The sequence below is a fragment of the Mustelus asterias genome, chromosome 21, assembly GCF_964213995.1.
Source record: "Mustelus asterias chromosome 21, sMusAst1.hap1.1, whole genome shotgun sequence".
Classification (NCBI taxonomy): domain Eukaryota; kingdom Metazoa; phylum Chordata; class Chondrichthyes; order Carcharhiniformes; family Triakidae; genus Mustelus; species Mustelus asterias.
The window spans coordinates 77172560-77190019 of record NC_135821.1 but is presented as its reverse complement, the minus strand read 5'-3'; the positions used below and the strand labels follow the sequence as shown (position 1 = coordinate 77190019).

General features: G+C 42.0%; 1 protein-coding gene across 3 annotated transcripts in view; it reads left to right on the top strand.

Annotated features, from left to right (window-relative positions):
• Positions 1-17460, top strand: part of wasf2 (WASP family member 2) — a 54769-nt gene that overhangs the window by 19805 nt on the left and 17504 nt on the right. For all 3 annotated transcript variants that reach the window (XM_078238336.1, XM_078238335.1, XM_078238338.1), the window contains exons 2-5: positions 7521-7688; positions 10730-10864; positions 11986-12139; positions 13369-13486. In XM_078238336.1, the coding sequence (XP_078094462.1) occupies positions 7556-7688; positions 10730-10864; positions 11986-12139; positions 13369-13486 (540 nt within the window). In that variant the 5' untranslated portion in view covers positions 7521-7555. The remainder of the gene's footprint in view (positions 1-7520; positions 7689-10729; positions 10865-11985; positions 12140-13368; positions 13487-17460) is intronic.

Genomic DNA, 17460 nt, shown 5'->3' with positions numbered 1-17460 from the left:
TGACTGTTGTTGTAATTATCTTTTGAAGCATGTGTGTGTCATCTGTAAGGTCATTTCAGGAGATGTGGTGCATTCCCCAGCTATCAAAACTTTTTGTTTCTTGTACCCAAAGCAGTATATGCTCATTTAAAAATTATTTTATTCATAAAACCGCAGCAATGGAGTGAATCATATGTTTTTTGTTCTGGGTTATCTTCCTGCCATTGTTGAAGTTACTGGAATGTGATTGGACCTCTATATGGAACAGAAGAGAATTGTCAAAGATTGATTGGAATTTCGGCTTCAAGCAGTAAATCTATGCATCATATAAATATGCATTGTTATATAGATGTGAATGCAGTGCGCACCTCGGTGAGCAACTGTTTTCAAGACAGCTCACTTAGGTTAGAAAAGTTTCTTCTGAAGAAGCAACTGGAAACTTCTTATGTTCATTAGCGAGATTTCACAAGAACAATCATCATTGCATTGTGAAATGTAATCTCAAACTGATTTTTGGTTGAAGGGCGGCACGCTGGCACAGTGGTTACCACTGCTGCCTCACAGCTCCAGGGACCCAGGTCAATTCCGGCCTTGGGTGACTCGGGTGTATGGAGTTTGCACATTCTCCCCGTGTCCCCGTATAGATCAGTTGGAGACTTGGGCGGAGAGATGGCAGATGGAGTTTAATCCGGACAAATGTGAGGTAATGCATTTTGGAAGGTTTAATACAGATAGGAAATATACAGTAAATGGCAGAACCCTTAAGAGTATTGATGGGCAAAGGGATCTGGATATACAGGTACACAGGTCACTGAAAGTGGCATTGCAGGTGGAGAAGGTAGTCAAGAAGGCATATGGCATGCTTGCCTTCATCAGCCGGGGTATTGAGTTTAAAAATTGGCAAGTCATGTTGCAGCTTTATAGAACCTTAGTTAGACCGCACTTGGAATATAGTGTTCAATTCTGGTCGCCACACTACCAGAAGGATGTGGAGGCTTTGGAGAGGGTACAGAAAAGATTTGCCAGGATGGTGCCTGGTATGGAGGGCATTAGCTATGAGGAGAGGTTGGAGAAACTTGGTTTGTTCTCACTGGAGCAACGGAGGTTGAGGGGCGGCCCTCGTAGAAATCTATGAGATTATGAGAGGCATGGACAGAGTGGATAGTGAGAAGCTTTTTCCCAGGATGGAGGAGTCAATTACTAGGGGGCATAGGTTTAAGGTGGGAGGGGCAAGGTTTAAAGGAGATCTATGAGGCAGATCTACACAGAGTAGTGGGTGCCTGGAACTCGTTGCCGGGTGAGGGAGTGGAAGCGGATACAGTAGTGACTTTTAAGGGGCGTCTTGACAAATACATGAAAAGGATGGGAGTAGAGGGATATGGTCCCTGGAAGGGTAGGGGGTTTTAGTTCAGTCGGGCAGCATGGTCGGTGCACGCTTGGCGGGCCGAAGGGCCTGTTCCTGTGCTGTAATTTTCTTTGTTCTTTGTCTGAGTGGGTTTCTGGGTGCTCCAGTTTCCTCCCACAGTCCAAAGATGTTGCAAGTTAGATGGCTTGGTAAGATGCTCTCTCGGAGAGTCAGTGCAACTCGATGGGCTCAATGGCCTCCTGCACTGTAGGGATTTTATGAGTACTTTATAGTGGAACAATATTCCAGGCAACAAATAGTAATGACTGAAATTATTTAAGCTGTTTAAGTTCTGCTAGTACAGTCAGTTCATTTATTAAATGCCATGCATCACTTAAAGAAATCTTGAAATCTGTACAGTGAATCAGTATTGGGAATCATCTTTTCTCTCAATTGAACTCAGATTATTGAACTCTCAGATTATTCGGTTTTTAGCTTTTCTATAAACGAATACCATTAACGGTGAAAATCTATGATGTGGAGTTGCTGGCGTTGGACTGGAGTAAGAACAGTATATAGGCTCACAACACCAGGTTAAAGTCCAGGTTTATTTGGTAGCACGAGCTTTTGGAGTGAAATCATAGAAATCATAGAAACCCTACAGTGCAGAAGGAGGCCATTCGGCCCATCGAGTCTGCACCGACCACAATCCTACCCAGGCCCTATCCCCACATATTTTACCCACTAATCCCTCTAACCTACACATCCCAGGACTCTAAGGGGCAATTTTTAACCTGGCCAATCAACCTAACCCGCACATCTTTTGGACTGTGGGAGGAAACCGGAGCACCCGGAGGAAACCCACGCAGACACGAGGAGAATGTGCAAACTCCACACAGACAATGACCCAAGCCGGGAATCGAACCCAGGATCCTGGAGCTGTGAAGCAGCAGTGCTAACCACTGTGCTACCGTGCTGCCCCTTCATCAGGTGAGTGCAGGATTTGGTTCACAAACAGGGCTTTAAGACAGACGGCAACGCAGAGTCGCTGAGCAGAAACTGATAGCCAAGTTCCGCACACATGAGGACAACCTCAACTGGGATCTTGGGTTCATGTCACACTATCTGTAACCTCCACGATTTGCCTGGGCTTGCAAAATCTCACTAACTGTCCTGGCTGGAGACAATTTACATCTTTAACCTGTGCTTAACCCTCTCTCCACTCATATTGTCTGCATCTGTAAAGACTTGATTACCTGTTAAGACTCGCATTCCAACCATTATCTTGTAATTGAGTTTGTGTCTATATCTGCCCTGTTTGTAAACCAAATCCTGCACTCACCTGATGAGGGAGCAGCACTCTGAAAGCTCATGCTACCAAATAAATCTGTTGGACTTTAACCTGGTGTTGTGAGACTACTTAGTGAAAATCTAGACACTTTTATATTAAAAATTAATTTTTGAAATGCCATGCCTGCAAGGTCTGTTATCCATTGCAGCGTATATACATTTTTTCCTGTAAATTCAAGTTGATGAAGTAACAAGTATTTTTAGAATTGTGAACTATTTGGCTGAAAATGGATAAGGCAGTCAAGAGTGTCAGCCAATGGTGGAGAGTGATATGTTATCGTAGAAAATAAGCTAAATGGACAGTTGCCAGTAAATGTTTAGAGCAAATTTGGAATGCGGACCTGCCATTCTGAGATTGGTGCTTATCTGGGATGAGCTTGACTGCCTTTTGTTAGTCAGCCTGGAGCTGTTTCAACTTGCAGTTTGAGCTGCAATGTTTCCGATAGAAACTCTCCAGTCAGTGAACTGAATAAAGCTTTTGCATAAGTTTAATATCCCACCACATTTTAGAGAACTAGTAAATTGGACAATTTGTTGAATTATAATGGGTTAGTGGTCTGGTCAGCTCATAGTCTGATTAACTTGACAAGATTTGCAGTTGCATCAGTGAATCGTTATTAACACATTTCAACCGAGTGTAATTATTTCAAAATTTATCAGATTGTTTTTGTGAGTTGGTGTGATTGGTAGATTTTGTTTTTTTGAATTTGTTTTGTACCAGAAAAATGAAGTTATCAGTATCTTGCATGCACTGATTTTTATTTAAAATTAAAATGGTTATCTTAAATGAGAATTCTGGGAAAATATCTGCTCCACATTCTTTGGATCTTTCTCACTCGGGAGCAATCTCAGCAATTTGTAGCAACTGTTTGTCATTGTATTTGAAAGGAGCAGCGCTGAATGTTCTAAATTGGAATTAGCATCTTTTAATGACATTTCTATTTCATAGAATCCCTACAGAGCAGGAGGAGGCCATTCGGCCCATCAACACTGACTCTCCCAACAGAGCATCCCACCAGGTCCTATTCCCATAGCCCCGCATATATACCCCATTAATCCCCCTAACCTACACATCATGGGACTGCACATCTTTGGGAGGAAACCGGAGCACTGAGGAAACCAACGCAGACACGGGGAGAACGTGCTAACTCCACAAGGCTAGCATTGAACCCGGGTCCCTGGCGCTGTGAGGCAGCAGTGCTCACCACTGTGCCATCATCCCACCCTAATAACTATTTACATAGTTGTTATTATCAGAATTTTCTTCAGACTGCGCAATACTGAGACATTCAATACAATTAATGTTACCAGGGAGGCAGTGCTGGGTAGACTAATGGGACTGAAGGTGGACAAGTCCCCGGGCCTGGATGGAATGCATCCCAGGGTACTGAAAGAAATGTCAGAGGTAATAGCGGATGCGTTAGTGGTTATTTATCAAAATTCGTTGGATTCTGGGGTAATGCCGGCGGATTGGAAAACGGCTAATGTTACGCCGCTGTTTAAAAAAGGAAATAGACAAAAGGCGGGTAACTACAGGCCGGTTAGCTTAACGTCTGTAGTTGGGAAAATGCTGGAATCCATCATTAAAGAAGAAATAGTAGGCCATCTGGATAAGAATGGTTCGATTAAGCAGATGCAGCATGGATTCATGAGGGGAAAGTTGTGCTTGATGAACTTGTTGGATTTTTATGAAGATGTGACTAGTGCGGTTGACGGAGGGGAACCGGTGGATGCGGTGTTTTTGGATTTCCAAAAGGCGTTTGATGAGGTGCCTCACAAAAGGTTGCTGAAGAAGATTGGGTCACACGGAGTTGGGGGTAGGGTGTTAGCGTGGATTGGGGATTGGCTGTCCGACAGGCAGCAGAGAGTCGGAATAAATGGGTGCTTTTCTGGTTGGCAGATGGTAACTAGTGGCGTGCCGCAGGGATCGGTACTGGAGCCTCAACTATTTACCATTTATATAGACGATCTGGAGGAGGGGACTAAGTGTAGGGTAACAAAGTTTGCAGACGACACAAAGATAAGTGGAAAAGTGAATCGTGTGAAAGGCGTAGAAGGTCTGCAGAGAGATTTGGACAGGCTGAGTGAGTGGGCGAGGATCTGGCAGATGGAGCGTAACGTTGACAAATGCGAGGTTATTCACTTTGGAGGAAATAATAGCAAATTGGATTATTATCTAAATGGAAAAAAATTACACCATGCTGCTGTGCAAAGGGACCTGGGGGTCCTTGTGCATGAGACGCAAAAACCCAGTCTGCAGGTGCAACAGGTGATCAAGAAGGCAAATGGAATGTTGGCCTATATCGCAAGGGGGATAGAATATAAAAGCAGAGATGTCTTGCTGCATCTGTACAGGGCATTGGTGAGGCCGCAGCTGGAATACTGTGTGCAGTATTGGTCCCCTTATTTGCGGAAGGATATATTGGCCTTGGAGGGAGTGCAGAGAAGGTTCACTAGGTTGATACCAGAGATGAGGGGTGTTGATTATGAGGAGAGACTGAGCAGATTGGGTTTGTACTCGTTGGAATTTAGAAGGCTGAGGGGGGATCTTCTAGAGACCTATAAGATAATGAAGGGGCTGGATAGGGTAGAGGTGGAGAGATTCTTTCCACTTAGAAAGGAAGCTAGAACTAGAGGGCACAGGCTCAAAATAAAGGGGGGTCAGTTTAGGACGGAGTTGAGGAGGAACTTCTTCTCTCAAAGGGTGGTGAATCTCTGGAATTCTCTGCCCACTGAAGTGGTGGAGGCTCCTTCGTTGAATATGTTTAAATCACGGATAGATGGATTCCTGATCGGTAAGGGAATTAGGGGTTATGGGGATCAGGCGGGTAAGTGGAACTAATCCACTTCAGATCGGCCATGATCTTATTGAATGGCGGGGCAGGCTCGAGGGGCTAGATGGCCTACTCCTGCTCCTATTTCTTATGTTCTTATTCCATGTCCAAATGTAGCAAGACTTGGACAATATCCAGACTTGGGCTGATGAGTCGCAAGTAACATTCGTACCACATAAGTGCCAGACAATGACCTTCTCCAACAAGAGAGGATCTAGCCATTGTCCCTTGACATTCAATGCATTACCATCTCTGAATCCCCACTATCAACATCCTAGGGTTACCATTGACGAGGAACTAAACTGGACTGACCATATGAATATTGTGGTAATGAGCAGGTTAGAGGCTAGGAATCCTGTGGTGAGTAACTTGCCTCCTGACGCTCCAAAACCTGTCCACCATTTACAAGGCACAAGTCGGGAGTGTGATGGAATACTTCCCACTTGTCTGGATGAGTACAGCTCCAACAACACAAACTCAACACCATCCAGGACATAGCAGCTCACTTGATTGGTACCCCTTTCATAAGCACTCCATCTCTTCACCACTGACAAACAGTGGCAGCCATGTGTCTTCGGTGAAGATGGACTGCAGGAACTCCCCATGGCTCCTTAGGCAGCAACTTCCAAATTTACGACCACCACCATCTAGAAGGACAAGGGCAGCAGATACCTGGGAATACCACCACCTGGAGGTTCCCCTCCAAGTCACTCATCGAGCTGACTTGGAAATATATCACCATTCTTTCACTGTCATTGCGTCAAAATCCAGAAGCACCTCCCTAACATCACTGAGTGTATCTACACCTTGCACTGCAGAGGTTGAAGAAGGCAGCTCACCACCACTGTGTCCAGGGCAATTAGGGATGGGCAATAAATGCTGGTCTTGTCAGTGACACCCACATCCCGTAAATGAGTTTTTAAAAAAATTAATGAATTCCAATGTGTTAATAACTTTGAATCTTTGACCAAGATCAGCAAATTATCATGCTTAATATTTTTCAGACTGCTCAGTGCCTTAGATTTAAATATTAGCTGCAAACAATGTTCCAAATCCTTCATAGCATTGACCTTGGTGTCTGGAAGGACATTCTGGCTTGATGTATACTCAATCAAACAATACTAGATCAACAGGTTATAGAAGCTTAAATTGAAATTAAACTATGTACAGGCATGAGAATTCTAACAGCGTCATTGTAGAATGAGTTTCACAGACATTGCTCCATATTTTTTGATGCAGAATATTGTATTGCCGCTCTCGAAGTGCTCCACTTCCTGGCTTAAATACCAGGAATTCTTGTGTTGATCACCCAGTTGTTCATTTTGACAGTCCGACTACAACTCAGTGTTGCAGAGGGTGGGCACTGGCATGGGTTAGATCATCCTCATTGAATCCTGCATATGGTGAATCTATATTGAGTTCAGTAGCAGGAGATCGGTTTTCTCTGTCACTTGACAAAAAGAGATGGGCTGAACAGCTACAAATTTTAATGCACTGGCTTTAATATTGGTGCAATTTTTAAGGGGATGATTATTTTACAAATCTCTGGTATACGAGAGGTTTTGGTAAACCAGAGTACAGGGCTTGAGGGGAAGAATTCTGAAAATCAAATGAAAGAAACCAGTTCAGAATTTCCCGTTACTTCCTCAAATACATAATATTCTCTTTTGGCTTCCCTTTCTCGTCCGTATTTTAAATCGAAAGAATCTCCATTGACGGTTTTGCATAATTACACCATGAGTAAGATCATTTTAGCTTCTGAAATCTATAATAGAGATGTGGTTTTATCAGAAGTGTTTATTTCCTGGGAGTCAGTTGGGATGAAGACCAGGTCCGGTGTGTTTCTGGCTTTGTAAAGAATTTGAAGCCTTTGTTTTAGCAGACTGAATGTGTTTTGTAGTGATCGGTTCCTTAAAAATCATGGCTGAAGCTTCCGTGCTTCCTTCCATGAATATTAAACAGTATTACACTTGAGATTTTCACATTTTTTATTTTAATGTTTGTATTTCCAGGTATTTTTTAATCTTGCATTAGCTTCTGAACCACAATGCCTTTAGTGACGAGGAACATTGAACCGAGGTATCTATGCCGCCAGCCTCTGCCCAATAGTGTTCAAAGTGAATTGGAATGTGTAACGAATGTTACACTCGCAAATGTCATCCGGCAGCTTGGCAGTCTGAGTAAGTATTATGGTCTGTCTGTGTCTCATTTGTTCATTTTTATAAAAAAAAGAGCTTTCAAAAATTGCTACTCAGTCTCTCCACCTCAGATTGTTCTTGATGCAAAAATAACTAACATTCAAAGCTTAAACTCGTGTCTATTTTTGACTCCCTTTCCTTTGCCGCAACCTGCTGCTCACTTTGATAAAAATCTCAATGAAACGTGAGGCTGCCACATTCAATTCTCTTGTCATCGAAAGGTCAAGTTTTATTTAGCCTTCTGCAAGCCCCATGTTGCACTGTGTGCAGCAATGAAGGAGCTCAAGTCTGAGCTTTGGGTATCTTTTATTTGTCTCGACATAGCTTTTGATTTTTGTGATGGCGTTTTGTTCTCTTTGCCACCAACTATTCAGAGCTTCTCTTTTGCTGACAGTGCCCCTGTGTCATAGTATTTAAGTTATCTTACTCATCAGAATGCTTTTCAAATAAAGGGAAGTATATCATAGGAAATAGTGCAACATCTGTTCTCTTTGCACTCCAGAATGAAGGAAGTGTCTCGGATGGGTACTTAGAAATCTGCCTGTCTGCCTTGTAGATAGGAACAAATGTAAATGTAGGCTATCTTTGCTTCTGTACATTAATCGAGGGAATGTTAAACTACTTGTACCAGCATTTTAAAAAGAAAATGCATTGGTGTACTGTTCAAAATTGAAATTTGGATGCAAGTGACCCTAGCGTGTATAAATATTTTGCTTGAAATTATTAAATTCAAACTTTTATTTTAATAGCAAGTCTTGCACGCTTTGATGGAACCCTTTGAATATTGACTCCGTCTCATTATTATTCTCCCTTTCTGAACATCTTATAACCAGCGAATCCAATTAAACTCTTCCCTAAATCATATTACTGCTCATGCTATATTAATCGGTCCTTGTCTCCATTCCTCATTTAATCCCCCCTCCCCCATGCAATTTGAATCTCAATCTCACTTTTTACATTCAGAACACTTAGTGCATTTATGTTGATGCCTTTAATCCCTTTTTTTGCAAGTTTTATTTAACTGTGGACTGGACAGGATGCAATCCAGAAAGTGCTGCCATTTGTTTGCAAGCACCCTGAAATAGAGTCATTGAGGTTTACAGCATGAAAGCAGGCCCTTCAGCCCAACTTGTCCGTGCCGCCTCTTTTTCTTTTTAACCCTGAAGCTAGTCCCAATTGCCTGCGTTTGGCCCATATTCCTCTATACCCATTTTATCCATGTAATTGTCTAAATGCTTTTTAAAAGACAAAATTGTACCCCCTCTACTACTACCTCTGGCAGCTTGTTCCAGACACTCACCACCCTCTGTGTGAAAAAATTTACCCTCTGGACATTTTTGTATCTCTCCCCTCTCTTAAACCTATGCCCTCTAGTTTTAGACTCCCCTACCTTTGGGAAAAGATATTGACGATCTAACTGATCTATGCCCCTCATTATTTTACAGACCTCTATAAGATCACCCCAAGCCTCCTATGTTCCAGAGAAAAAGTCCCAGTCTATCCAGCCTCTCCTTATAACTCAAAACTATTAAGTCCCGGTAGCATCCTGGTAAATCTTTTCTGCCCTCTTTTTAGTTTAATAATATCCTTTCTATAATAGAGTGACCAGAACTGTACACAGTATTCCAAGTGTGGCCTTACCAATGTCTTGTATAACTTCAACAAGACGTCCCAACCTCTATATTCAATGTTCTGACCAATGAAACCAAGCATATCGAATGCCTTCTTCACCACTCTGTTCACTTGTGACTCCACTTTCAAGGAGCTATGAGCCTGTACCTCTAGATCCCTTTATTCTATAACTCTCCCCAATGCCCTACCATTAACTGAGTAAGTCCTGCCCTGGTTTGATTGACCAAAATGCATCACCTTGCATTTATCTAAATTAAACTCCATCTGCCATTCGTCAGCCCACTGGCCCAATTGATCAAGATCCTTAGATGGAATCCTAGATAACCTTCACTGTCCACTATGCCACCAACCTTGGTGTCATTTGCAAACTTACTAACCATGCCTACTAAATTCTCATCCAAATCATTAATAGAAATGACAAATAACAGTGGACCCAGCACTGATCCATGAGGCACACCGCTGGTCACAGACCTCTAGTTTGAAAATAACCCTCTACAACGACCCTTTGTCTTTCATCAAGCCAATTTTGTATCCATTTGGCTGCATCACCCTGGATCGCATGAGACTTAACCTTATGCAACAACATATCATACATAGAAATCATAGAAACCCTACAGTGCAGAAGGAGGCCATTCGGCCCATCGAGTCTGCACCGACCACAATCCCACCCAGGCCCTACCTCCACATATTTACCCACTAATCCCTCTAACCTACGCATCCCAGGACTCTAAGGGGCAATTTTTAACCTGGCCAATCAACCTAACCCTTTCTTTGGACTGTGGGAGGAAACCAGAGCACCCGGAGGAAACCCACGCAGACACGAGGAGAATGTGCAAACTCCACACAGACAGTGACCCGAGCCGGGAATCGAACCCGGGACCCTGGAGCTGTGAAGCAGCAGTGCTAACCACTGTGCTACCGTACCGTACCTTGTCAAAGACCTTGCTAAAGTCCATGTAGACAACATCAACTGCACTGACCTCATCTACCTTCTTGGTTACCCCTTCAAAAAACTGAATCAAATTTGGGGGACATGATTTTCCACTCACAAAGCCATGCTGACTGTCCCATATCAGTCCTTGCGTCTCTAAATACCTGTAGATCCTGTCTCTCAAAATACCTCCTAATAACTTACCCACTACAGATGTGAGGCTCATGGGCCTGTAGTTCCCAGGCTTTTCCCTGCAGCCCTTAAACAAAGGCACAACATTTGCCACCCTCCAATCTTTAGGCACCTCATCTGTGACTATCGATGATTCAAATATCTCTGCTAGGGGACCCGCAAGTAGCTGAAGAAGTCCGATAATATTGCAGAGTTTCAAGCTTAGCATTTTTAAATGTGAAATGTTATAATTCTTGGCTGTTAATCTGTTGTCTTTAATTCTTGTCAGGTAAATATGCCGAGGATGTCTTTGGTGAGCTATTTAGGGAAGCAGGCAGCTTTGCTCTTCGAGTAAATAGCCTTGGAGAGCGGATTGACCGTTTGCAGGTTAAAGTCACGCAACTTGACCCCAAAGTAGAAGATGGTAAGAATGACCTGGTGGTGCTATTTGTGTTTGTTGGTGGTAGTGCAAACCTCTTCCATTCTATGCTTTAAGCTCTGTTCGAGTCTTAATTTAGAAGCACTTAAAAAGTTGTTACCCTGTTCCACTTCCAGACCAGCAGAGCTTCATCACATTGCTGCCTCGTGTTTCTTTTTAAGTTTTGTTATTGAATTTTGCACTTAATGTAAGGCGTGTTAATGCTGGTCATCAGAGCAATGTCTTAAGACACCCATAGTCAGTGTCAAGCATTCTCTGGTCAAGCATAACTTGAATTAAAAACAGAAAATACTGGCATGAAATGCTGTTCTTTTAGCATGCATTAAGATTCATTGGATCAGTGTAGTTTGTCGTGGACAGGGAAGTAGAGAGACAGAATTGATGCAACAAGCAAATGGTAGCTCAGTGTTGCACTTGCCAACAGAATGGAGCTGTACAATAAAATGGTCACCAAATCTGCGTTTGGTCTCCCTGATGTTAGAGGGCGCTGCATAATATGCAGCATACACTAGCTTGGAAGAGGTACAAGTAAATTGCTACCTCACCCAAAAGTAGTGTTTGGAACTCTAATTAGTCAGCTAGGAGGAAGTGAAAGGACAACTCGTGCATCTCCAGTGTTTACAAGGGAAGAGTGAAATCCCAGCTGAGACAAAAGGACATTTCTGAAAAACAGTATGTCGTCATCTTTGTGCATATGTCATCTTGAATTTGGGAAATAAAATAAAAATGAGGATAAATAAAAAAGATAAAATGTAGTAATAGGACTGGAAGAAAATATTAAAATGGTTTTGCCTCATGGACATGTGTAAATGCACTGTGTGGTATCTTGATGCAGCCTGGGAGAGTCCAGCTTTCTTTAAACTGTGCTAAGCTGATGTCACCTGAGGTAGTGATGGGGCATTGCAATTCGTCTTGATATTCCTTGGCTAAAGAAATTGATTGGCAACTCAATAAAGTGTATATTAGGGAGGGGGGTTGGGGAGGGTGCTCCTTAAATGGAGAGCCTTGCCAATTCGACATGTGAATGCAGAGTGGTCACTTGGGCAAGGTAGTGAAAAACATGCATGAGAGCAATTGAAGTTTTAAGCAAATCTATTTATTTTCAGTTTCACTGCAAACTATCAACCTGAGGAAAGCCTTCAAAAGCTGCACAAACCAGGATCAACAGTTGTTCTGTCGATCATCTCTGCCAGTTCCTATTGATGATACGTACAACACGTGTGACAAGCCACCACCCCTTCATATTCTAACTCCATACAGGTATGAGATACTAACCATCATGTGATATAAATAAGAATGCATTTGAAAATTTTGTTCGCTTGTATTTTGGAAAGTAAAGCAAGCAGAGCTGAATATTTTTGACTCATTTTATGTAAAATGGATCGCAGTAGTATTCTAGCAGGGGACATTGTGTTTTCAGTGATGGAGGGAGAAATGTTTCTCCTCCCTCTGATTGCCCCATTTATTAAAATCCTTGTACCAGACAGAATGGTCACAAACTTGGTAAAATCTTGCCTGAATGAAATACCTGACACAATTTCACGAATTTTCGACCTTTTAAATAGTTATAAAGATTTCATGCGTCATTATCATCAAATAAGTTGCAAGGCACATAACCTGAATTACTGACTTGAAGCCCCAGTTCAGTTAATTTGGGAGCAGTTATTTACAGACAGCTGTCTGAAACTTCTGCACTGGAAACTTTTTTAATTTTGTAAACTGCCTGCAGCCGTGGTCCTTTGGGAAGCTACTCGAACAGTTGTTCTTTCTGCCCTCAGACGGAAAGCTATTGACTGCTAATGTTTCAACTTCAGTGATCAACTAATTTAATCTTCATGTATATAATCGCTTTACAGAACTATCTTTTAAAAAACCTCCTCTTTACAGTCATTAAAGGAAGTACAAGATGTTCAAATAGAATTTTTACAAATAATATACATTGCCATAAACCAGAATCTGTAGGTGATTATGGAACACCTTTATTCACCCTCAAAATATCCCTAAGTTCTTGATTTCCAAATGAATCAGTAGTACTGTAGGTAAATGTGGCAACTAATTTGTGCACAGCAAGTTGCAAAAACAGCAAATGATTTGAATAGTCCGTTAAACAGTTAATTTGGTGGTGAAGCCTGTTAGCTGGAACACGAACAGGAGTCTTTGTGTGGCTTTGAATTGTGCCATTGTCTTTGTTAATATGGCTAAAACGGGCAGAATTTGAGTTCAAAGCACCATCCAAAAAATTGCATCTCCTCAGTCTTCTGTTGAAGTGAAACCCTTGTGCACAACCTTTTGACTGATAGGCAAGCTGCTATCAACAAAGTTAGCTGCTTAGGGAAATGAAATATTTTTCAGAATTGGACACAAAGGCATCAATAGAAACTGTCACTATCAGATTTTTTTGGTAAATGGTTCATCATTGCCTTAGTTGCTGTGTCTTAAAAGTTAAGTCTTTCAACATTTGTGTTGATGGTGATTTCCTTCTGTTGCAGGGAGGATGGAAAAGACAGCCTTAAGTTTTACACTGACCCTTCCTATTTCTTTGATCTTTGGAAAGAAAAAATGCTGCAAGACACCAAGGAGATAATGAAAGAGAAAAGGAAACACAGGGTACTGCTTTATATTTTAGTGTTGAATAATGTTGAATGGATGGTTCAAAGCTGAAATTGAATGGAATGTGATTCTCTTCATTTATGAATTGCATTTCCTTTTGTTGTTTCACCCTAGCAAGTGGGTACTGGCGATTAAAAATAACAGGAACTTGGCAGTCTAAACTGTGCTGAATTTATACCAGCAAGACAGGTGTAAATTGTATGCAAGAGGAAAACTTCCAGGCAGCCACAATGACTTCAAATTTAAAACCCACAGCAATGCCAGCATGCCTTCTACCTTTTGTGTATTTTATGTTTAATCACCTGATTATACAGAATCTGTCATTGGACAGTGATTTGTACGGTAACTGTAGACAAAGCTGCTTTCAATTTTGGCCAGCAAGTACAATCAGAATAGTGATTTAAGCACCATTGTCTAAAACCCAGAGTGCAAGGGATTATGCTGTGAGCCTCTAAATGACACTTAATTGGCTATGGAGAAATGATGTGTTGATGCTGTCTGCCAGTGTTAATGCATTATTGATTGAAAAAAGCTATGTGGATTAATTTAGTTATGAAGTCAAAGATCTGTAAGAAAGATGTAAAAAAAAAGATGGGCAAGTGAATCAGAGCCAGATTTGGTTAATGGGGAAGGAAAAACTGAAGGACAAAGAAAAGCTAATTAGTACTTCCGCCATACAGCATCCTCTATCTACATTTCAAGTTCTCTTCTACCTCTTAGAAAATGTCTTCATTTCAATATTATGTCTAAGCTCTTCAGTCCAGTCATGAATGGTGGTGGGCAATTGAGAATCTAACAGGAAGAGGAGAATTCAAAACTAGCCCAAACCTCAGTGATGGAGAAGCCAGAACTTCAGTGCAAAGTACAATTAAGGCTGAAGCATTTGAAGATATCTTCAACCTGAAGTGCTGAGCAGATGATCCATTTCCACCTACTCCTGAGGTGCCCAACATCATAGATGCCAGTCTTCAGCTAATTTGGTTCATTCTACATGATATCAAGAAGCAGCTGAAGACACTAGATACTGCAAAGGCTATGGCCCTGACAACATTCTGGCAATGGTACTGAAAACTTATGCTCCAGAACTAGCTGACGAAGGGTCGTCTAGACTCAACGTTGGCTCTATTCTCTCCACAAATGCTGTCAGACCTGCTGGGATTTTCTAGCATTTTAAGTTTTTGCACCCTTAGCTATGCTGTTATAGTACAGCTACAGCACTGGCATCTACCCGGCAATGTGGGCAATTGCCCAGGGATGTCCTGTCACAAAAAGGGGACAGATCCAACCCTGCCAATTACTGCCCCATCAGCCTATTCCCGATACCAGCAAAGTGATGGGAGGTATCATTAACAGTGCTATCACATGGCATTTATTCAGCAAATATCTGCTCACTGACACTCAGTTTGGGTTCTGCCAGGGTCACTCGCTTCCTGACCTCATTATAGCCTTGCTCTAAACAGTGACAAAAAGGTGAGGTGAGTGTGATTGCCCTTGATAGCAAATCAGCATTTGGACTGAATATGGCATCAAGGAGCCCTAGCAAAACTGGTCAATGGGAATTAGGAATAGGAGGAAACTCTCCATTGGTTGGAGTCATGGCTCTCAAAGGAAGATGTTTGCAGTTGTTGGTCAATCATCTCAGTCCCAGGACATTGCTGCGGGTGTTCCTCAGGTTGGTGTCCTAGACCAAACTATCTTTAGCTGCTTCAGCAATGACCTTCCCTCCATCATAAGGTCAGAAGTGGGGATGTTTGCAGATGCTTACTCAATATTCCTCTCATTGTGACTTTTTTCCTCTCTTTATATGAGGTATGAGATACCCTATATCTCTGGAAAACTTTCTGTATTGAGTCACCACTATCTCTCCACATAGTCCAGACGCAGAAGATACAGTGACCATGAAAGGATCATAGCGCCATAGAGGTTTACAGGCCCTTCGGCCTGACTTGTCCATGCTGTCCCTTTTTTTAACCACTAAACTAGTCCCAATTGCCAGCGTTTGGCCCATATCCCTCTGCAGCCACCGTACTCATGTAACTATCTAAACGCTTTTTAAAGGACAAAATTGTACCTGCCTCTACTACCTCTGGCAGCTTGTTCCAGACACTCACCACCCTCTATGTGAAAAAATTGCCCCTCTGGACCCTTATCTATCTCTTCCCCCTCACCTTAAACCTAAGCCCTCTAGTTTTAGACTCCCCTACATTTGGGAAAAGAGATCGACTATCTAGCTGACCTTATTTTAAAGACCTCTATAAGATCACCCCTAAGCCTCCTACGCTCCAGAGAAACCAGTCCCAGTCTATCCAGTCTCTCCTTCTTACTCAAACCATCAAGTCCCGGTAGCATCCTAGTAAATCTTTTCTGCACTCTTTCTAGTTTAATAATATCCTTTCTATAATAGGGTGACCAGAGCTGTACACAGTATTCTAAGTGTGGCCGTACCAATGTTTTGTACAATTTCAACAGGACATCCCAAATCCTGTCTTCAATGTTCTGACCAATGAAACCAAGCATGCCGAATGCTTCCTTCACCACCCTGTCCACCTGTGACTCCACTTTCAAGGAGCTATGACCCTGTACCCCTACATCACTTTGTTCTATAACTCTCCTCAACGCCCTACCATTAACTGAGTAAGTCCTGTCCTGGTTCGACCTACCAACGTGTATCATCTTGCATTTATCTAAATTAAACTCCATCTGCCATTCATCAGCCCACTGGCCCAATTGATCAAGATCCCGTTGCAATCCGATTATAACCATGCCTCCTATATTCTCATCCAAATCATTAATATAAATGTCAAAGAGCAGCGGACCCAGCACTGATCCCTGAGGCACACCGCTGGTCATGGGCCTCCAGTTTGAAAAAACAACCCCCTACAATCACCCTCTGTCTTCTGTCATCAAGCCAATTTTGTATCCTATTGGCTACCTCACCCTGGATCCTGTGAGATTTAACCTTATGCAACAACCCACCATGTGGTACCTTGTCAAAGACCATGTAGACAACTTCGACTGCACTGCCCTCATCTACCTTCTTGGTTACCCACTTCAAAAAACTCAATGAAATTCGTGAGATATGATTTTCCACTCAAAGCCATGCTGACTGTCCCTAATCAGTCCTTCCCTCTCTCAATGCCTATAGATCCTGTCTCTCAGAATACCTTCTAACAACTTACCCACTGCAGACAACACATGAACTACAGTGATTCAAGAAGGTAGCACACCATCATCTGGCCTGCTCCATCTATTTCTTCTATTCTTGTTCTCAAGTTAGGGATGGGCAATTAAATGCTGGTCTAGCCAGCAATGCCCACGTCCCATGAGCAACTATAAAAATTTGAACTTGTGTTAGCATTTCATCTATTAGCTCATTGTAGTTTATTGATTTAGGGTACCTGATTGGTCATAAATATCATCACTTGTTGAAATCACTTGGCATTATCTAGGATGCATAACAGGGTTACTTTGGTGGCTTACATTATCGACTTTCCTAGAGCATAGGAACCTTAAATGGCAGATTTCATGAAGCCAACATTTCAGATTCCACACCAGCTAATTAATCATATGAAGGTGAATTCATTTACTGGCTGTTTTGGTATTAAAATAAATACTGGATGAAATACTTTGCAATGAGATCCAATAAAAATGTATAATAAATGTGGACTTGTGTATATAAAAAAGGGTCTTCAGCCAGCTTTCTGCACTGAACATTGCTAGTCAGATTTTAAGTATCAACAGAATTATTGAGGTCAGTGCTGAATAAAGCATGCTATAGAAAGTTACCAGAGACCCTTGAAATGCCACGGCTCATGTTGTCTTGGGAACAATCACTTGGAAACAGACCAGCCTGTGAAATTAATCACGAATACTTTGACATCTCAAATCAAAATGGGAACACTTAACAATTACTGAATAATTCAGTTTGTAAATTGTTTATCAAACGGGTGTACGAAATGTACAATTGTCGC